This window comes from Monodon monoceros, unplaced genomic scaffold (genome assembly GCF_005190385.1).
Source record: "Monodon monoceros isolate NGI ecotype Baffin Bay Population unplaced genomic scaffold, NGI_Narwhal_1 Super_Scaffold_17, whole genome shotgun sequence".
NCBI classification, from domain to species: Eukaryota; Metazoa; Chordata; class Mammalia; order Artiodactyla; family Monodontidae; genus Monodon; species Monodon monoceros.
Window position 1 is genome coordinate 22829100 of NW_021703773.1, and position 22290 is coordinate 22851389.

General features: G+C 36.8%; 1 protein-coding gene across 2 annotated transcripts in view; it reads right to left on the bottom strand.

Moving 5' to 3' along the window:
• TRAPPC11 (trafficking protein particle complex 11) overlaps positions 1–22192 on the bottom strand; it is a 41199-nt gene extending 19007 nt beyond the window's left edge. Inside the window, exons 1-19 of one of the 2 annotated variants that reach the window (XM_029226511.1) lie at positions 22027–22192; positions 19385–19609; positions 17390–17559; positions 16656–16726; positions 15732–15846; positions 14653–14752; positions 14209–14282; positions 12298–12394; positions 10483–10616; positions 9682–9829; positions 7701–7794; positions 6675–6754; positions 6498–6576; positions 6361–6415; positions 5871–6016; positions 5148–5209; positions 4924–5056; positions 4218–4348; positions 674–829 (exon numbers count right to left, since the gene is read on the bottom strand). In XM_029226511.1, the coding sequence (XP_029082344.1) occupies positions 674–829; positions 4218–4348; positions 4924–5056; positions 5148–5209; positions 5871–6016; positions 6361–6415; positions 6498–6576; positions 6675–6754; positions 7701–7794; positions 9682–9829; positions 10483–10616; positions 12298–12394; positions 14209–14282; positions 14653–14752; positions 15732–15846; positions 16656–16726; positions 17390–17559; positions 19385–19588 (2049 nt within the window). In that variant the 5' untranslated portion in view covers positions 19589–19609; positions 22027–22192. Of the gene's footprint in view, positions 1–673; positions 830–4217; positions 4349–4923; positions 5057–5147; positions 5210–5870; positions 6017–6360; positions 6416–6497; positions 6577–6674; positions 6755–7700; positions 7795–9681; positions 9830–10482; positions 10617–12297; positions 12395–14208; positions 14283–14652; positions 14753–15731; positions 15847–16655; positions 16727–17389; positions 17560–19384; positions 19610–21233; positions 21317–22026 lie in introns of those variants that run through there. The other variant, XM_029226512.1, reaches the window with a different exon arrangement.
• Between the last annotated feature and the right edge of the window lie 98 nt (positions 22193–22290).

Consider the following 22290-nt stretch of genomic DNA (forward strand, 5'->3'; position numbering starts at 1 on the left):
CTTTGAAGTATATATCTTCATTTTTTCTTTAAAAATATGCAATCAGCAATGTTTAAAGGTCAAAATGATATAGCTCTTTAGTGTGAATTATGTCATATTTTACAAAATATAATTACTACATTATAGAATATGTATATATATACACAGTCTAAAATTCCTTAGCTGATTATGCAGCCATTAAAAATGAGGTTGGTCTCATGTAGTAACAGGAAATGATGTCTAATATATCACTATCAAGCAAAAAAAGCCAACTACTGAATATTACGTATAACATATTCTCACTGGGCTTCCCTGGTGGCGCAGTGGTTGAGAGTCCGCCTGCCAATGCAGGGGATACGGGTTCGTACCCCGGTCCGGGAGGATCCCACATGCCGCGGAGCGGCTGGGCCCGTGAGCCATGGCCGCTGAGCCTGCGCGTCCGGGGCCTGTGCTCCGCAACGGGAGAGGCCACAACAGTGAGAGGCCCGCGCACCGCAAGAAAAAAAAACAAAAAAACATATTCTCACTGAGGGGAAACCTACCAAAAAACCATAATGAATGGGTTCCCTTGGGAAGTCCAAGTGGAAGATTTTCATTTTTTACTTAATAAACTTTTGTATTATTTTTATTATAATTTTTTCTGACACATTATTTCATCACTTAAAATATTCTTTAAACACATTTCATAACTAACCTCAATTTTCTTTCCCACATCTTCAGTTTTTGCCACAAATTTAAATAAAAACTTCCTTGTTTTACCAGGAACTAAGCACATCTTTCCCTGAGTCAAATTTTCTAAAACGTCACTCGCCTTGGATGCTTCTTCGATTACACAGAACTGGTTGTATTCCTGAAAAAGAGGTGAGCAAGGGTCACGGTTTATGAACTCAAATGTCATATGTTTTGCTAACACTAAACACCAAATTACTTGGAGCTTGTTAAGGTTAACTGCACTGATACTGAAGCATTATGAATGTTCTATTAATAAAAGAAAAAGTATTTTTATGCCAGACGGTAGCAGTTAACCACTCACTGCCGCCACAAGATAAAGACGCTTCGCACAGAAGCTGGCCTCTGAAAACGTTTGTTTAGCCATCCCTTTCCTGGAGACAGAAACAAAGACTTACTCTTTGTTTTGTGTCAGATGCTACTGTCTATCATCTTTTCTTAAAGAGCTTCCTTTTTACCTGGCTTCTGTGACACTATAATAGCTCCTGTTTCTCACTCTCCTGCTTTTCCCTCAAAGGTCTTTTTTCCCTCTTGTTCCCCTCATTCGGAGGTTCCAAAAGTTTCAGTCCTTGGCTTTTGGTTCTGCTTTTCTCTTTATGTTTACTTCACTGCAAAGTCCATCCATGTCTACGTATTCGGCACCTCTGTGCTAATATCTCCCACATAAAAACTTCTAATTCTGACCTATTCCTTAACTAAAAGCTTATATCCACAATTGTCTCAGGGATAATTCCACTATCACTTCAAGCTACCTTCCCAGAAAAGCACACTCCTTACAGATGAATAAACAGAGACATCTTTCATATACATATCTAAGGGATCACCATTCTCATCCTTTCAATAAATACTGAGAACTTTCCAAGAGCCATCTTCTATCCCAGCAGGTGAATTATCTTCACAGAGGATTCTAATACAGTTAAGTTTTATACCTTCCTTCTAATTTTCATTTCTATTCCAGGCTTATGAAACCTCGTACCCGCTACTTTTTTCCTTGTGATCTGCATCCTGCATTTCAAATAACATATATTCAGAATACAACTTTAAAAACAAATTGCTTTATATTTTATTTTAATATTTTATTAGTTTAATTATAGATGTGGCCTGTGTTGCTAAAAGGGAAAAAGAAGGAAGGAAAAGAAATGCAATAGCAGGCTATGATGTGAAAGGTAAAATGAGAGTGCCTTCCTTGACCCTCTAAATTCCAGATTTAGAATATTTCACAGTGAGTGAAAAAAAAAATGTCTGTCCTCTTGGAGCTTACATTCTAGTAAGAAAAACAAGCAATTTACCAAATAATCACATGACAAGAGTGAAACCACAGCTGTGACAAGTACTATGAAGGGTTATGTGAGCCTGGCTAGGTCAATCAGTCATGTAGGTCAGGCGAGGTGTCCCTGAGGAAGTGAGGCTTTTAAGGGGATAAAACATGAGGAGGAACTAAGCAAATAAAAGAGGAGGGAAGACCAATCCAAGCATAAGAAACAGCACATACAAAGCTGCTGTCCTAATACTGTATGATCTTACTTATATGTGGAATCTACAACTTACAGAAACGGAACTCATAGAAACAGAGAGTAGAATGAGGATTGCCATATGCTGGGCGTTGGCAGAAATGGGAAGATGTCGGTCAAAGGGTATAAACTTCCAGTTATCAGACAAATAAGTTTTGGGGATCTAATGTATGGCATGGGGACTATAATTACTGTATTATTTATTTACTTGCACGTTGCTAAAAGAGTAGATCCTAAATGTTCTCACAAAGACAACAACAAAAAGGTGATTACGTCAGGTGATGCATGTGTTAACTAACCTTACTATGGTAGTCATTTTGCAAAATATGTGTATCAAATCATCATGTACACTTTAAACTTACGCAATTTTATATGCCATATCTCCATGAAGCTGGAAAAATAAAGTGTTTTGGGCCTGCAAAAACCAAATGGCCCATCCTTTATCCATCCTATCCCCATTCTGTATCCTCTATATATACTCAGCAATCCAAACGTACCTATTTTAAATGCCTCTTACCCCTTTGCCTCCATTCCCATCACTAGCATCCAAATCCTCATGCTTTCGCACCTGGGTTCATACAAAGAGCCTCCAGTCTCTAAAGTATCATTTCTTTCCCTCTATTTTGCTACTGGAATAAAGTTTCTTAAACATAAATTTCATGCTCTTGCTTTAAAATTCTCAAAATAATTGGAATCCTTGGGTAATGGTTTGAAGTTGAATAAAACATACTAATCCTCAAGTGACCCAGGTTCATTTAACCAATTCTATTACAGGGACATTGCTCAGTTCTTATGAGTCAAAAAAAACCTATTTAAACAGACAACATTCTTTCTTTACCACCATGCAATAAATAAACAGATAGATAACGAATAAATGAATGAATAAATCAATCTTAAAAGGCTTCTGTTGATACTTCCCAGACTGACTCTGCTTAACTCTCCAGGTTCCTCTAAGCCACCCAGCCTGACTCCCACTCACCCCACCTATGATCCCTCTGCTCTCGTGAGGCTGCTGTCTTCACTTGCCCAAAAACACAGAACATTCACTCCTGTTTCCATTCAGCGTTTCCTCATTGCCAAACACATCCTTTCCCTCTCATCTTTTTAAACCTATCTTAATTGCATCTTCAATTTTGAAACTTCCTCTTTTCTCCAGCATGCCTGCCATAACAGTATTTCTAGCCTACACACACATTTAGGCCATCTGTGAGCCAGTCCTGGCCTTGCTCCCAAAACGCTTATATTTTAGTGGGGTTGATATATGCTAAACTTTTTCAGGTTCACCATGATGCTAAGAATATTGTAACTCTCAATAAATGCTTGCTGGTTACAGCTCAGTACACTTTCTGTGTGACCAGAAAATTAGAAGTGAGCTTATAACTGAAACAGAATGTAATCAAGCACTTGACTATATCACACTATAAAAATGTTCAAATGTAGGAAATATAGTACAATCCCAATTCTGGAGAAAAAAGTTGCTTATATATGCGTGCACATAAGATGTCTAGACTATTCACGAAGTTAATTGTGACGCCCCCTAAGGAATGGAATTGGAGGAACACACATTTACTTTCTACTTTATATCCATCTATTCCACTTTCATTGCTTTAACATCAAACATATAACAGTTTTATAATATAAAGCTAATACCAATGTTAGAATAAAACAAATGGTTTTGAAAATTATATTCATTCTGAATATATCTTATTTGAAATTCAAGATACATGTTACAAAACTTTTTGTCTATGTGTAGACAAAGTTCTTAGGTTTCCTAAGCAGGGAGTGAAAACAAAAACTAGAATAGAAAAGTGTAAAACTTGAATTGTGGATACAGAAGTTGAGAACTATAAATACAATTATTCTTAAATAGACTGTCAAAATACATTTGTTAATATGAAACCATTAAGACCTAAAATTCACTAAACACATTTTACCTCATTTAATGCAAGCTACAATAAGATACACACATGGTAAAAACACCTTAAAAGGTGCCATTACCTGATTATTAAAGCTGACACAGAGCTTAGAAAACCTAATGGGATGTGGGCAATCAGCCTTCAGATAAATATCGAACTGCACGGGAACGTCGACATGAAAACTTGGGGCGTGGAACTTGGCTTTGCATTGCACTAGAAATAAAACAAAAAGGGCCGAGTCAGACACCATCAGACACTCTAGACACACACACATTATTCTCTGATCCACATATGCTCTTCAGAAAGGAAACAGCTACACTGGATATTCTTACTGACTTCTGCACCTGAGGCATTTCAAAAGACATAAATCAAGCCAAATTTAAACAAACTCTAGCTCCAAAACCTCTCTAATTTTAAAAACATGGTTCCTCCTAAAATGTAACTGACATAGGATTTTAAAGAAAAAAGAACCATTTTGTTATTTTTTAACGTATTTCAAAATACCTGCCTAGACAATAAACTTTTTAAATAACTGTCTTTCCAAATGCATTTCAAATAACATCTGAACTACAAACGAACAGAGTAAGTGTTATGACCTCAACTAAGTATTTAAAATTTTGACCATCTTTAAAGTCGATGGGCAGAAAATTCAAAAAAAAAAATCACACAGTTCATCTACAAAATGACCGTACTTGGAAAATTCTTTGACTTTATTATTCTGTGTCTATTTATTTTGTAGAAATAAGGACGATTTCTCTAAAATAATACTGTAGACGTTGGTTACCCACCAAATGGCACAAAGTCCTGTACGCCTATTGTGAAAAGATTGCTGCCGGCCAGAGAAATTCGGTCCGCCCACAGCTTCTGAGCAGTTTTCACAGCTAATATGTCACAGTCAGGTTCAGGAGCAGGACTTTCATTCTGTGCCAACATGGAGTTAAACATCTGTTCAGCTAGTTTTATAAAATACACACATCCAGATACAGATGTTATATAAAGAATTCCAGCCTACCATTAAAACGTTTATGAGGTTCTTTTCTATCCGAGATTTCTGGTCATCTTTCAGAGTTGAAGCTAATAGGAAGGAAGAAGGAAGAAAATTAGAACTATAAGACAGGCAAGTAAGCCCACTACCCTCATTTCAGGTATTAAAATCCTGCAGATAAATCTCTCTTCTTTTTTTTTTTTCTTTTTTTTGTGGTACGCGGGCCTCTCACTGTTGTGGCCTCTCCCGTTGCGGAGCACAGGCTCCGGACGCGCAGGCTCAGCGGCCATGGCTCACGGGCCCAGCCGCTCCACGGCATGTGGGATCTTCCCGGACCGGGGCACGAACCCGCGTCCCCTCCATCGGCAGGCAGACTCTCAACCACTGCGCCACCAGGGAAGCCCGATAAATCTCTCTTCTAAGATGGCTAAGCACAACACTGGAAAACTGACAGCACAGCTTGCTAAAAGTCAGCCCCAATGCTTTATGTGTGTGCGTTTGAACTCTATGTGAAAATTTATTTTATGCCATATTTTAAAAAGTAAGGCAGATTTTTCTCAACTACAATAAGACCTTCAACTCTAATAAGTTCCAATAAAGTATAAAACCTCTTCACTCCGCAAAGTGACTTGCATGTGATAACAGTACTACCAGATATTTGATACTGAATTATTCTTCCAATTTAAAGAAGCTTAAAGATGCTATGTAATTGTAAAGATTCAGAATTTTACTGAAAGAACATCGAGTCACCTCTTCCAAGAAGTTCTAGGGAATAAGTGATGTAATCTTTCAGTTGGGCCATGAGGTAAGAACACTTCAGAGCTGTGGTCAGTATAGACGTGAGCAGGGTCCACCATCCTTCACTCCGATAATCACACATCACATAATCCAGCAACCTGACAGAGGACAAAATGTCAGACAGGCCGAGACAGCTTCACGAGGAAGGGTTTGAATAGTTCATGGAGAAACTAAAATAAAAGTGCTTTACTCATTTTATATAAACTTCAGAAAATCTTACTGAAATAGTTTAACAGGTATTTTCACATTAGGTAAATGTGAGGTTTCCTTAGACTCTGATAATGACTGTACCTGCAGACAATACTTGAAAACATATCACGGAAATGGTGTTTAATAGAAGTAGGAATAAATATGGAAATAATAAATCCTTCAATACAGATTTCCATGCTAATTCTGCTGCAAGAGAATCAGAATACTTGTGAAAATAGTGAACAGAACTCACTTCAAAGCTTTGGTATAATCCTTTGCATAATAATATTCCTCTCCCATTTGAACCACTATAAAGGAAAAAAGACTGTATGAACATAATTTAAAATTACTCAAAGTTGCACAAAGTTGTGGCATGTTACGGATACCTACTCAGATGACTTTTCATTCTTGGACACTTATATTTCTTAAATTGCGCAACAGCATTGCTCAGAAGAGTTATTATTATTTCCTGTTAGAAAAGATAAAATGTGAAACATTTCAATAAAAATAATCTCATGTTTTCCTGGAATACTGTAAAAAATAGTTTATACTGGAAAAAAGACTTACAGAGTGAACAACACTTCTCTCCTTCAGCTGAATGGCAAGAATCCCCACCTTCTCTTTTTCAGGATCAGAAAGATCAAAACCTGTGTAAGACAGGACACAACCCATTTTAGGTAGCTCATTTAACACAAATCCTTCACACGAACACTGGACGTGTACACTCCCTGAATCCTATACAATGTACTTAAGATTCTTAAACATTCTAGAATTCTAAAGATTCTAACAGACAGCTTTATTAGCATGGAATCTTCTCTGTGGTCTCTGTTCTGAAGGGTACGTTACTGAGCTCTGTACTCTTTTGCCCAGTGGAATCAACCACCTCAAAAGTAATACCAATATCATTTTCTAGACAAAATACATTTCCTGTAGATTAAAGTAAATAATTTCTTAACAAAAAGTTTAATGGCCACAGAAATTGCTCAGATTAAGTGTGTATAAAACAAAAAAGATAGAGAAATCATTTTTAAGGTGGTTCTGGTAATGATGTTCTAAAATGTCAAACATAAAAAAATCGTTAAACTTAACTGGAATTAAAATATTTAAATAGACCAGAGTGGCTTACTAACTGTGTCATTTAAGACAACAGATGTCCAAATATTTTAGTCACATCTACATCTTTAATTATAAGTCATTCTAAGACGTAGTGATAAAAACAACACATTTTTAAAGTAAGTCTTAAAAAGTGTTTAAAAAGCACATATTTTTACCTCAACATAATTTTTTTTTTTTTTGTGGTACACGGGCCTCTCACTATTGTGGCCTCTCCCATTGCGGAGCACAGGCTCCGGACGTGCAGGCTCAGCGGCCATGGCTCACGGGCCCAGCCGCTCCACGGCACGTGGGATCTTCCCGGACCGGGGCACGAACCTGTGTCCCCTGCATCGGCAGGCGGACTCTCAACCACTGCGCCACCAGGGAAGCCCTACCTCAACATAATTTGTTATTATGTTGTGCAGCCATGGAAAAATTATGATAGCAATCTTGTGCTTTTGAGGTTGAGAGGACGGGAAAGAGGAAAAAATTATTTACTTAGGATTCCTTGTCGCCATGGTCGCTGTCCATAGAAGTCAAGAACTCCTGTCTGTGTTTCTAGGGGATCAGGACTGGGGTGCGCTACAGAAGCCTGTAAATCAAAACACAGCCCATCAAGACCAACTCTCCCTCGATCTTTGTTAGAATAAAAAAGCTTTCATAAATATGAATAACACATTCAAATATCAAAGTTGTGAATATTTTAACATAAATTAAATTTCCATAAAATTAAACAAGAATGTTTCATTTAATATTAGGTAGTCTTATAAAACTTAAATTGAATAAATCAACCTGATTCTGACAAATGATTTCATAGTAACTAACTGCTCTACATTTTCTTTTAATTTATAAACCAGTAAAACTACATTACAAATTAAATTTGATGGTTATTCCATATGTAGAAGTGTTTTTTGTGCAAATAAAAATAATGTTATAGGAGTTTTGAAAAGAAGACACTATTTTCCTTTTTTATCGCATGTGTATTAAGTCTTGGTATTGATGGGGGGAGGATACTTTTGGCACCAGAATTTACAAATTTATACCACTTTTCTTTTTTATAACTTTTCCCTCTAAAACCAAAATGTAATACAAGTAATTGTTTAAAAAATGCAGAAAACGTCCAAAAGGAAAATGATAAAAATTTAAATTACCTATAGACCTACTACCACGGTTAACAATGTATATACATTATTCTTCCAGATTTTGTATGCAAACGTTTATTCGTCATCAGCTGAAATAATTTTTCAACCTGCTTTTTTCTTTTAAATACATTCTGTATATCTCACCATATCATTAAAGATTCTTCCAAAATGTTATTTTTCTTGGCTGCCTGCTGTTCCATATTGTAACAGATTCCCTATAGCTGTTCACATTGTTATTTTTATTTTACATTACTATTAATAAATCTGTCAGAACAACTCTATAAATAAATTTTAATACTTATCTCTTAGGATCTCTTATCTGTCTTAGGCTTCCTGAATATGAAATTTTGGGTCAAAAGAAAGGCATGATTTTGAGGCTTCTTTATTTATTACTTGACAGAATATTATTTTACATTCCAGCCAATATTTGCTAATGCCCATTTTCTCATATACATACAAGATCCAGTTTTAATCACCTTTTAAAATACTGTGCTCAAATATAATATGCCAAACTTTTAAAATAAAATACATGTAATGAAATTATACATCACATACAAATAACATGGTAGAAAATAGTCTAGGTATATCATGATTTAAGGGGAAAAAATCCAAGCATTTAAAGTACTAATATGCAAACTGTTTTTTTTTTTTTTACAGTTTTTTAAGTAGCACTGTTGTTAAAATTCACCTATCTTCAGAGAAGAAATCTGAGGTTTTAAGTGAAAATAAACTGATATAACTATGTGAATGTAAATATCTCTATCTATATACACACACCATGTTCTTATTTTAAAGGTGCTTATGGGGAAACTGGTATTTAAATATAATCATCCAAGAGAAAAGCAAAATGAAATGTCAAGTTTAAGAAAATATGCAGTTAACATCCTCAAACAGATTCTTTAGAGTTTTCCATGGAGGAGAACCCCAGGAAGAGAAAGAAGGCCAATGTTATGCTCTCCAGTGGGTCAACATAAAGCACATTTCTCAGTGTCCTTCAAACTCTAGCAGTGATCACAGAAACAAAACAATGGATTTACAGTATGGCATGGACTAAACTGTGGCTTTTATTTTAAAGTAACTTTCTCTCCTCTAAATCACTGACTTATCGCTAATCATAAATCAGTTCTTCAAAGAAAAACTTCTGCTTAATTCACAGGTGAAAATAGAGTACTCAGGCTAAAACTGAAAATAATCCTAATTCCTGAAAATATAAAAGATAAAAACTTGTTACATGCAAAGGCTTGGAAAAAATTATCAACACCCATCAGCATTTCTTCTTTCAAGAGAAGGTTAATAGATGTCCTAAATGCCAGCTAATACAGGAGTCAGTGACTTACTTCATGGTTACAGAGGGTTTTCGTAAGCTGTTTCCGCTCCTGGGCATAGTATGCTGCCTGCTGGTAATAGAAACCAGGATTCTGAGTTTGAATAGCTGTCAACCCCAACTTGATAGCTTCATCAAATAAATCTCCAAAGGCCTGGAATCTTAAAGAAAAAAAAAAATCAAGAAATAAAAAAATGGAATGAAAAAGAAAAAGGAAAGAAAAAGCAGCTTACTTCTAGTAGTTATTCATCCTGGAACCATAACCTCAGCAGATTGTATCAAAATAATGCTACTGCTGAACCATTAATTGTGGGGATTTCATTGTAAATACTAACACACACTAATCGTAGGTTACAGAAAAATTCTTTAAGTCAACTCTTCTGTGTTAGCAGGTCTTTATAAATATACCATCAAGCCAGATGTCAACATAGTTCCCACCACTCAAATACATCCATGTTTCTGGGAAATTTCTCATTTTAGCGATTTTTAGTCATCAGTCTCAGAGGGCAAGTTCCATGTCAGTAGGGATACTGTCTATTCACTGCTATATTCTCGGTATCTAGACACATGGTGGAAACTTGATATATATATATTGAATGAAAGAGATGGTCCCAGGAACTAGCTAATTTCCATTAAGAAACTGTATGAATCAGTATCTACCATTACTGGGAACATACTTACGGTGGATCATTAAAAACCTACTTACTGACAAAAATCTTAGTTCGATTTAGAACAAAAGTCCATGCTAACTCCATTCCTCCAAACCCCAAGTATTTGTTTAAAAAACATTCTGAAAATATAATTTAAAACATACTGTTTAGACATCCATGCAGCGTGCTCAAAAGACAACTCTGCACTTCCGATTTTTTTCTTACACAAGTCGATGTGCTTTCGGAACTGAGCAATTGCGTCCAGTGGGGTGTTGTGCTGAAAACACAGCCTACAGATCTGGAAGATGTAAAATCAACCCCAAAGTAAAGAAGAAAACCAAAGTCAAAAGGTGTATTCATTTAAAAATATATAAAAATTGAGACTAACTTTAAAAAGAGTATGGAATTTCCTTCTCTGAAGTTCAGTAGAACTTAAGTGCAACAGAACTGATTTTCTCTATTACAAAGGATATGCTAAAAACAGAGGTTATGTCCCTTTGATTAATGAAATAAAATTATTCACTATTTGTGACGAAATCTATTCTATACCTTACAAAGTTTTTTAAAGCATAGAATAAAGAAATATTAAACCCAATGAAGAGCATAAAGACGGGCAAAAATGAAGTATTTCCAACAGGTAACTGAGAAAGGACAGATTAACTTTCAGTTTTAGAACTGTCAGAAAGCAAAAGATTTTTTGTAGAACAATTAGAGCACAGTAGCCTCCATATCAAACAAGGATTACAGAAATTCTTGAAAAATTATCTGGGATGTTATTTCAAAGTAATAATCTATACGTATGTAGGGTAAATGAAAAAAAAAGAAGAAACAAAGCCTAAATTTATTTCCACATGCTTATTACCACTTTTAATTTTATTTTTTTAGGTATAAGGGAATACATGAAAAGTTAAATCTCTCATCCATCCCTGTCCCTCAGCCATCCAATTTCCCTCTCTAGAGACAACAAGCTCCCAGCATACATTTGGTGATATATTCTGTCCACAGACAAGTATGTGCATTTACAAATAAACTATTATTTTTATACAAATAGCATCACACTAAATATGCTGCTTTGTGCCTTACTTTTTTCACCTAACAATATATCTTGGATATCATTCCATTTCAATGCATGGAGCTGCTTCATTCTTGATAGTTGTATAATATTTTGTTGTTTGGAGTTATAATTTATATTGACCAGTCAGTTATTGTGGGGTTGTTTCCAACCTTTTCCTATTACAAGAGGCAATAAATATCCTTACATATGTGATTTGCAAGTCTTAGCACATATGTGGGATAAATTTCCCAAAATGGAATTGCTAGGTCAAAAGGAATATCCACTTTAAATCTGCACTGTCATTGCAAAAATAGCCTCTATAGAAGCTGTACCAATTTACACTTACACATGCAGTGAACAAAGTGTCCCTCTACCCTTACATCACTAACCCAGTGCCAGCCTCTTTAAAAGATGAGTGTGGAAAGATTAAAAGCAAAAGACAAAGCCTCACCTGCCTTCTGGGGGTGTCTATTTCTACCATATACAACCTTAAAATGCTCACATACCAGATATAAAAGTTTTCTCTAAGGGGAATAGGTACACCTTTTCTACGGCTGGCCATTAAACCAAGGAAGGCTTACCCAGTTCTAATAAGTTGCAGCTTCTAAAATTCAATACTGTAGGCAGCTTTCTTCTCACTCCCTCCTGCACCCACTTAAAAACAAACAAAAGACCCTCCTCAAGGAGTTTTACCAAGATAAAACTCCTCTAAATGAGAACTCTGGGACCATAGCTCAAAACCAAGCATTACAATTAGACTGCTAAGAACCAGGGTGCTCCTTGAGATAAAGGACATAAAATAGCATAGCATAATTCATCAAATACTCACTTTTCAGAGCAAGTGAGTCATCTGGATTTCCAAACTTTAAAAAGATACTCCAATATTTAAAGCCAAATTTTGTTTATTTGGAAGTAGAACTATTACCTTGTAGTTTATAAATCCTGCCATGGTCTTAATTTCCAGAATATTAGTTTCATGGGCTCTCAATTCATGTACAAGATTATAGGCGGTCCTGTAATTCCTAATATAGACACGGGGAAGGTAGTTAATTATGGTATAAATTAATTTTAAGAAAAGATTCCTAAGAGCAAAATTATTAGAAATAACAGAAACAATATTTACTCAACATTTCTTAGCACTCAACAGCTCAATAATAACATATACATAACAATCTCTGATGTCCTGAAAAATGATATACTGATTCATTATGTGTGGGAGGAATCAATGGCTTTTCTCTAAGAACAGAACCACTGTACACCGCTGTCATTAACATCTGCCTGTACCTGATAGGAATTCAGCTGCAAAATGAAAGTGGAAAAGTGTCCAGAGTTACATGACAAAATTAACATTGTTAAAAACAATTAGTATTTTTAAAAAGTACCATGTTGAGCTTCTCAAATAGAAATTGTATTAGCGAAGAAGGTGCTATCAAGACAGAGATGGGTCAACAGCTTTAAACCCAAGTATCTCCACAACTGAAATGGGTATCACTAGTCTCGGGTATGGGCTGCAGTGGGGATGCCCTCAGGGCAGCTAGCGCTGAAGGAGAGAATAGTGTGAGAAAGGCAAGTCTGATAGAAGATGGAAGGTAATGAGAAAATCTCAGTCTTCTCCAAAGAAAAGTGTTTGCTCCTAACTTCTCCACATAACATTTTTCTTTCCAGAACTGTGTTTGAACAGAATTGGAATTGAAGGTGTTTCACTAATACCACAGATAAAAAATGAACTACATTAGAACCAACTAAAACTATACGAAGTTTGAGATTTATAGAACACAATTTGGTGCTTAGCACCTCATTAGCAACAAAAGAGAGGAGGTTTCTGCAATATTCCTCTGAATGACAGACTTATTTATTTCTCTGTTCCACCCTCCCATGTATATTTAGCCTCTCCCCAGTTTTAGGATATATAGCTGGTTTTTATCCTTTTGCTACACTGGCACTGTTAATCTTAAAAAACTGAGTTAAAGCTAGAAAGAGGTGTTTTATTAAATTGTGTTTAGTAAAATAAAAGCAAAGGGATAAAATGCCTAACCACTGCCAACACATCTGCAACTACTCTTCAAAGCTCTAAGCAGAGCCTTAGAATGAAAAATGGGACTTCCCTGGTGGCGCAGTGGTTAAGAATCTGCTGCCAATGCAGGGGACACAGGTTCGAGCCCTGGTCAGGGAAGATCCAACATGCTGTGGAGCAACTAAGCCTGTGTGCCACAACTACTGAGCCTGTGTGCCGCAACTACTGAAGCCTGCATGCCTAGAGCCCGTGCTCTGCAACAAGAGGAGCCACTGCAATGAGAAGCCCGCGCACCGTAACAAAGAGTAGCCCCCGCTCGCCGCAACTAGAGAAAAGTCTGTGTGCAGCAACGAAGACCCAATGCAGCCAAAAATAAATAAATTTTAAAAAGAACGAAAAATGATGCTACTGGCAGGTATTATAAACTAAAAAAAAATTAAGAAATTCAGTCTGATTCAGATAATGTTTAATACACATGAAACTTTGAAAATCAGTCTTAACAAGGATTTTACTGAGTATACAAAGAAGAAGTAGGTAACAGAATGGGAAAAATTTTAATGTTTCTTTAGATCATGAAATTTAATTAAATTACACCAGAAAGCTTTCGGACACTATAAAATTTACTTCTGATAATAAAATGGATATATTTTTTAAAAAACTCAAATATATTCCATTTAACTAGAAAAATTAAAGTGAATATTACAAACCTGACTCTAACCAACATAAACATTTTAAACTTAAAGTTTGGTTGAGATTCAGAAATTGCCACCACTATGTTATTGTTAACATAAAGAAAAAGTTTGACAACTGTTAGAAACTTACTTCAGAGCATTTTGTGTATCTTGTTTCAACTCACTGAAGAAAGCTATTTTGAACTGATGTCTAACAAATAAAAGCTGAAAAGAAGAATGGAAAAAAAAATCATTATTACACATATTCTCTTAAAAATGTAAAAATTACAATAACGTTTAAGAGGAGACCTAAAAGTATGAAGGCAAATATCCAAAATTAAAGTTCAAGAATTATTCCAGTAAACAAGTGTAGTTAAGAAGGCTACCAAAATCTATCTTCAAGAGCTTTAAAGGCAAAGAGGACAAAAGACAAAATAGTTTTTAAACGCTTTAAAAAAAAACTTCAGAAGCACAGAAGCCATTTAAAAATATCTAAGTATTAAAGACATTAAATCATCTCCTCAGAAATAATCAATGATGAATAATCTACTCTAGAATGCTGCTATTATTTCCTTCTTTAGGAAGAGACACGTACCTGGTGTGTTGTTTTATTCAAAAATTCTTTATGAGATTTCACTCTTCTAATCTCAGTGTAGTAATAAGTCTGTGCATGTTCATAAAAGGCGTTTTCCAATCTGTTAAAAGAGACCAACATTCAGTGGGCTTCCCTGGTGGCGCAGTGGTTGAGAGTCCGCCTGCAGATGCAGGGGACACGGGTTCATGCCCCGGGCCGGGAAGATCCCACGTGCCGCGGAGCGGCTGGGCCCATGAGCCATGGCCGCTGAGCCTGCGCGTCCAGAACCTGTGCTCCGCAACGGGAGAGGTCACAGCAGTGAGAGGCCCGCGTATCGCAAAAAAAAAAAGACCAACGTTCAAACACTGAAGTTATTTTAAACCAAAGTGTTTTCAAGAATCATATTTATAAGACCTGAAAGTAAAATCCTGACAGAGATAATGTCTGCTTTACTTCATGATTAAGATAAAAAGTAAAGCAAAATATAAGCTAAATTTTTAGATAAAAAAATCTAAAAAGAAGACCCACCAAAAGCCATTTAAAATTTTACAATCTAAGAAATAACTGATAAAAATAACTTTCTTATAATTTGTAAAAATTAGGTAATCACTAATAATCTATTATTTTATAATTTTATAAGTATGAAAGAAACAAATATCTAATACTCAACTAGATTCAATTATCTTTTGTGACTCTGACATTTAGGGTTTAAAGATTAAGGAAAATAATGGGAAAAGGACCAAAAATGAGAACTGGCAAATGAGGTGAAAATAACATTTGTATAAATGAAATCCTGCTTCATTCTATAACTATGAGACTACAGAGGAACCAAGAAAATTTGCCCAGAGATGGATAAACAACTCAAAGTTCTGTTTGTGAAAATAAGTACATATCCGAAGTATCTTCCTAGGGCATGAAAGAAAGCTGAATTCAAAGTCAGATAAGGATTGAACTTCAAGGTTCTTCCTCCTCAGAATAAAACAGAGTTCTGAAGCTGCATTCAAAGGGTTTAAATACATCTAAGAAAAATATGTAAAAAAATGAAATAAAATGGAATAGTCAAAACTTAAAAGATTCAGTATATATTCTAGGTTATTTACCTTATAATATAGCCCACAAGGTGGTCTGTATGGGGCAGTACAAACAAAGACTTCCCCGAGAGTTCACACGCATTGCACAAGGCTGCAGCTCTTTCTGAAGCAATGACATCTTCTCCTGTTGACAATAAGTGCCATAAAGAGAGAAAATAATTAATGCATTTTTTCTAAATGGACATTTCCCCAAATCAGGACAATATAATTAAGAAAAAAAACCCAAACCACTTTTCACCACGTCTATAAGACCCCTGGAATCCTTGAGAGCTCTGTGGGGTGCTTAGAAGTTACACAGTACATATATGTTAGGAGAACACTGTGGAATTTTGTACTAGGCCAAGACAGGCCAAGTAATGCCAACAGATATACCGCATAACTGTTTCAAAACCGTAACTAAAAATGGAAGCAATAGTTCATTAAAGTTGTTTCCAAAACTATTTAAGATGCTTCAAGTTTCAAGATAGAAACAAAAGTATTTTGGCTTCTGAAGTCTGAGATGGTAGAAGAAATAAGCATTTGAAACCAGGACATTTTCTTATAGGAAACTAGAAATCCTACAGCATTTTTCTTTGCTCTACTGCAAATTAAGAAAAAAATATTACGTAAGGAATATAATTTCAAATAGATCTCAGATAAGCAAAAAACCTTCTTTTTTAAAAATCAAGTGAATAACTCTTTTGTCAATTGACATGTGCCTCCCTGGAGGGAAGGGGAACTAGGCAGCAGGACTTGAGAAGATCTGCACTCTTTAATGTTTTTAATTTTTACAATAAGCATTTACTCATGCATTATTGGTACTTTTTAAAGTTAACACACCATATCTCCCATAACTGAATGCGTGAAAGATTTCAACATTAAAAATTAAGCCTCCTGGTAATAAGAATTGGGGGGATAAACCAATCAATTAGTTATTAATTAACCTTTTGCTACCTGGGGGCAAAGGGGTTTTCTTCTGAATCAGAACCACTGCAACTTTTGTGTTTCTCCCTTGTAAACTCTGCCTGCAGTGGAAAAATAACAATAAAATTAATTAAGTAATTAAACTGTTTTAACTTAAAAAATGTATTCAAGACTACATAAAATACAAGCTTGACAATTCAAAGAAAGACAAATTGCAACTTAAAAACCCCAAGATTGGGGGAACTCTTTTCCTACATACAAAGAAACACACATGCCACAATGATTTAAATTTTAAAAGTATAATCTCAGATCAAGCTTCTGTTCCTTACAAAAACCTGCTTTAAAGGCAAAAGTTTAAAATATACTTCAATGTAAAAGTTACACTGCAACTTATTTCTTTATAGTGATATATTAGAGTAGTCATCCAAAGGAATTACTTTGAAATAAATGGTGATAAAGCAAAAAGTGTATTATGAGACTAAACAGCAAATCACTATATCTCCCCCCACGAAAAAAAAATTATAAATGCAAGAAAAAGCATTTGGAACTTCAGGTCAATTTGTCTTAGAAATTTCTTCACATTGCTTACCATTCCTTAAGTTAATATTAATGCTACCTGTTGGAAGTGAACAGGTTTCATTGGAGGCCAGTGATCCCCAAATGACTACTGCAGACTTAACGGCACTCAGCTGCCTTCGATAAATGTCAGTAAACTCCAGATGTGAGTTTGACCCAACACAGTCAACCTGACAAACGGGACATACCTAACTATTTCCACTCTGGTCGCGCACTCAGACTGCTTTTCTTTCCACTGGGGCTCATCCCAGTCTAGTTCGTAGAACACAACCACCAGGGCTGGCACCAGATTCAGATGTTTATTCATCCAGCCTGTCTTCAGGATCCCTTTGGGAATGTACCATTCATACGAAGTTCTCTGCAAACATTAGCCAAAGTTGAAAAGAGGTATTTTGACAACAAGAGCAGCAGAAATCACCTGTTATGGAGTGCAGGCACTTTCTCTGTATATATCTCATTCAGTATACACACGCCGCATTTCTAAGATGAGGACATTCAGGCTTAACAGAGATCAGGTAAGAGCTAGCAAGTACTGGAGGTAGCATCTCAACCCTAGAGCCAGTACCATTTCCATTTAAAGACTGACCAAAGCCAAAGCATTTCTAATGATGTCAAGGCTTTCAAATACCCTGGAAGTAAACAGCCTTCTTCCCAATAAATTCTACTTATATTCCTCACCATCCCAGATTCCGTTCTTGTAAAAGCTGCTCAAATATTCTCTAAAACCCAATATGGCTTCATCTGCTTCAAAGTCGTGTCACCAGGATGGCATTACACCTTACTTGTGGGTGAAAGAAAAAAATGAAGGACAATTCTTAAATACAGAAGCGTAAGGGCAGTCACTGGGGGTCAGCGCTAAGTGCCAGGTCATGGGGAGGGGATGCCCTGAAGAAGCTGGGTGAAATCTCAAACTACCCCCAAAGCACCCGCACTGGCCAGACTACTCCAGTTCACGCTGGTCCAACGGTTATTCCACGTGAGGAAAGAGAGGACAGGAAGGAAATCTGACACAAAACACCTTGGGAACTCAGGAAAGAACCAGGAGGAAAATGAGGATTCTGAAGAATGAATCCAGGAGGAAGAGGGTGAGTCCTGCTGGGTCGCTGGACCGCATTAAAAGAAGTGTGTAAGAGCCAGGGGTGCTATTGCTCCCACAGTTTCAGAGAAAGCTCATAGTTCCTGGTGCTGGATATATGACACTGTGTCTGTGGTGTGTGAGTCTCAAACACATGCAAAAGAATCAGCAGGTGACCAAATCTACAGGGCCTACGCTCCCCCGAGTTGAACTGAGGACAGCCAGTATTGACATGCTTAATAAACACCCCAGGTGATGACATACTTGGTCCAAAGACCAGTCTGTCAGAAACATTGCTCTAGGGGGGGAAGAAAAAGTAGGCAGTTTATTTTAATCAATGTGTCTTATTAACTGACTTTCAGATCAACCTGAAAAGATTACAATAAATGACAAATCAGTCAATGTACACAACTTTCTTAAAAAGCAAATTGACATAATAAGCAATACACGTGTATGAGTTGCTATTATTAATTCATACTATCATCATTCTAAGTATTTTTTTCTAAGTAAATCAGAGTCTCTACCATGATGTTCATTCTAAAAGTCAGTTTTGAACTTAATACCCCTCCTATTCCACACTGAATAAACTGTTTTAGTTTATGTAGAACTCATCAAGGACAGAGAGTATGTATTATTTAGATTTTTATCACCAGCCTGTTGCATAGTTCCAGGTACTCTAAACCAAAGCAAGTGCTCAAAATATGTCTGTGAAATCAAACCAAACTGCAGAGACTATGGATTTTATAATGATACTGGCAATGGTGAGACCTTCCTTTTAGAGAGGTCTTTGTTAAAATTATGGAGCCTTGGGGTCTCGTTTTAACAACAAATAAAAAATGGAAAACCTAGGCTCATAGGATAGAAAGCTTAATAATTATAAAGTAATTATTCTTCTGGAGTAAAAAAAAAAACGGGGGGATTATTAGATACATCTGTAGTATATTACACACAGGAAAACGTCTGGAGTTTTCTTCATGCACCACTGTAACCATACCCTTGATAAACTCAGGGGTTTTCCTGCACAGATATAGGAACAGAAAAGATACACACATGCAAAGAAAGAGACAGACGGAGAAGGAGAGTCCCCTTGCAATCATAATGTCATTACCTTGGGTCTACATTTGGGATACTCATGGTCACCTGGGAGCACCTTGAAAGAAATCGGTACCCGATCAGCCCTCCGATTGGCACAGAAAGCATCCCAGACAGCTCGATGGACAGCATTATAAACCACATCCAGGCCTGTGAGAGTAACAAAAGCCATAGGCCGACAACATAATTCCACAGGGAAGTCCCATTGTGTGGGGCTCATGTTCAAGGTGTCAGGAAAATTCTGAAATACAAATGTTAATACGTTAATAATTAATTTCTTAAAAGCCCACATCCACATCTAACATATGAACCTCCACCATTTGAAAAACATTACAAAAAGGCGAAAGTCTTTGAGTGTCTACAAACTGTCGAGCAAATCCAAAAGAAGAGAGCAAAAGGGCAAACTTTAATTCTTGAATTGGACCTATTAAAATTTAATAACTATTGGTATAATATTTTTAAAAATCTTTCATATACAAGGGTTGCAGTCAACTTTAAGACAAATCACTATTTCCAGTAACATCTCAAAACCACACAAAACTTTGGGATAAACAGACCAGGAAAGCAGGAGGGTGATCAAACTTCTGATTTCAGTTATAAAGAAAAACAACGATTGATTTACATATACAATAAAGTGCAACTATCTCTAATTTCTCTGTAATTGCTAACATCTAATTTCTGATTTCCTGAGATAGCATTAAAATAATATGCTAATTATCTAAGTAGCTATGTTTTCTCATTTCTCCGCAATTAATACAAATGTACTACTTAAAGGAAAATCTACAAGGGAAAAGCTAATAATGAATGGAAACCTCTAAGAGGACATGTTTCTACTGTGCCCTTTAGCTGAGAAGCGGTCTATATCAATCCAAGATGCACTACGTTTTGAAAAGCAATTATATAAAAGTGTTTATTGCGAACAAAATTATATTTTAAGAATAATTTCTGATTTTCAAAAACATGTATCACATGGTTGGTTTAAAAGGTGATCTCCACCAGTATATCATACAGGACTCAAACACAACTTCTGTGAGAAGTTAGGAGCACTTAGGCCACCACTTGATCAGCAAAACAGTATTTTTAACTGAAAAGTTAATTTAGTAAAGACTATTAGGCTTCTCACACTTAAGTACTGACGGAACAATGGGTACTAGATAATTGGTTTGGAAAGTCTATCAGAAACGACAAATGTCCACAATAGACAGAAGTTTTAGAAATGCTTAAACAGATATTCTGAGGACAGGATTAAGGTACGAGGGCAAAGGACTGCATGTTCAGAAACAGATTCTAGTTCTAGTGAATTTGGGGTGAAAATAAAAAAGAGATGGTCAAAACACAATTTAGGTACCACTGCTTGATCCCAAAGAGTCTAGATTAGAGCCCTAAATACTCACTTCCTTTAATAACCCCAGAGGCTCAAGAGAATTCGCTGTGTCCTTTGAATATGGAGTGGAAATAAGGGGAAACAGAAATTACGTTTAAATCACTTAAAATCACAATCCTGTCCAAGAGAAATATAATATAAACTACATAAATAATTTAAAATTTTCTAGTAGTCACATTAAAAAAGTAAAGAAAGGGATGAAATTCATTTTAATAATATTCTACTTAACCAATATGTCCAAAATATTATCAATTCAACATTACTATAAAAGTTATTAGTGAGATGTTTTACGTTTTCTAATACTATGTCTCCAAAGTCTGGTGTGTATTGTACACTCGGAGCGCATCTAGCCTATTTCAAACGCTCAATAGCTACCTATGGCGACTGGCTACTATACCAGACAGTGCAGCTCTAAATTACGGTAACTCTGTCCCAAAATAACTGTACGAAAACTGTATCAGAAAATCTTGCCACACTGTACCTTAAAAGCGTTGGCATTTGAAATGGTTGTGCCTATTCGGTGGCAAAAAATGGGAAGAATATCAGCAAAGGACAAGTGCAGAGGTTGTATGGATCTCGATGACAGCCTATAGGAGAAATTTCCAGATCTCCTGGAAAAAAACCAATGAAGCAACTAACCAAACCATGACCTGGAAGGAGGTGCAGAAGTAGGAAGCGAACACTCTGGATGGGAGATCGTGTAGTGCAACGGAAGTCGTCTGGAAGCTGGCGTGGTCATAAAATTATAAGGAAGACTCTTAGAAAGAATGACGGACTGCAAAGAAAGGTGACCTAATGAAAGTGGCAGGTTAAAAAAAATAATGCAGTCACTATTTTTTAATTAACGGAGGTTCGGGATGCAGGACACAAGGCCAGTAAGGATGGGATTCAAAGATGTCCAACTACAAAACAATCAAAAGAGGAAGGACAGTTTGGGGCCGGGATGGCGAAACAAAAGCTGATGCTGAGGATGCGAAGCAACTGCCCAACTTAGGAAAGGATACCGCCCCAGGGTCGCAGAATCCTGCTCCGGTAGCCCCAATGAAGAAACGCTGCAGCTCTAAAGGCAGACGCTATCTTCCTCCTCTCCTCCCCTACCCCCCTTAAACCTGGAAGCCCTAGAAATAGGTGTGTCTTTTCTTTAGAAGCTAAAAGAGAAATGCACTCGCTGATGCTGTACGAAATCACAGGCCCCCCAAACCAGCATCGTTAAGCGCTAGCAATCTCCCTCGGCGGTCTCGCCCGGCCCCACTGGTCTCCCGACCCGGACTCACCCAGAGCCGCACGCCCCGAGCCCGCTGCAGCTGTGGCCGGTCGCCGCCAGCCGGGGGAGAACCAGGGGAAGCAGGCGGGGGGGGGTGTGGGTGTCACAAAACGCCGGGGGCCGTCCCTACCACCACCGCCCCTGTTCCGGTGCCCACAAGCGAGACTTCCCAGGGCCCATCCGCGCAGGCACAGGAAGCACTTTCTGGGCTTGACCGACAGCGCCCTAGGCCAATCGCCGTCCCGGAACTCTACGCTGCTCCGCGAAACGTAAG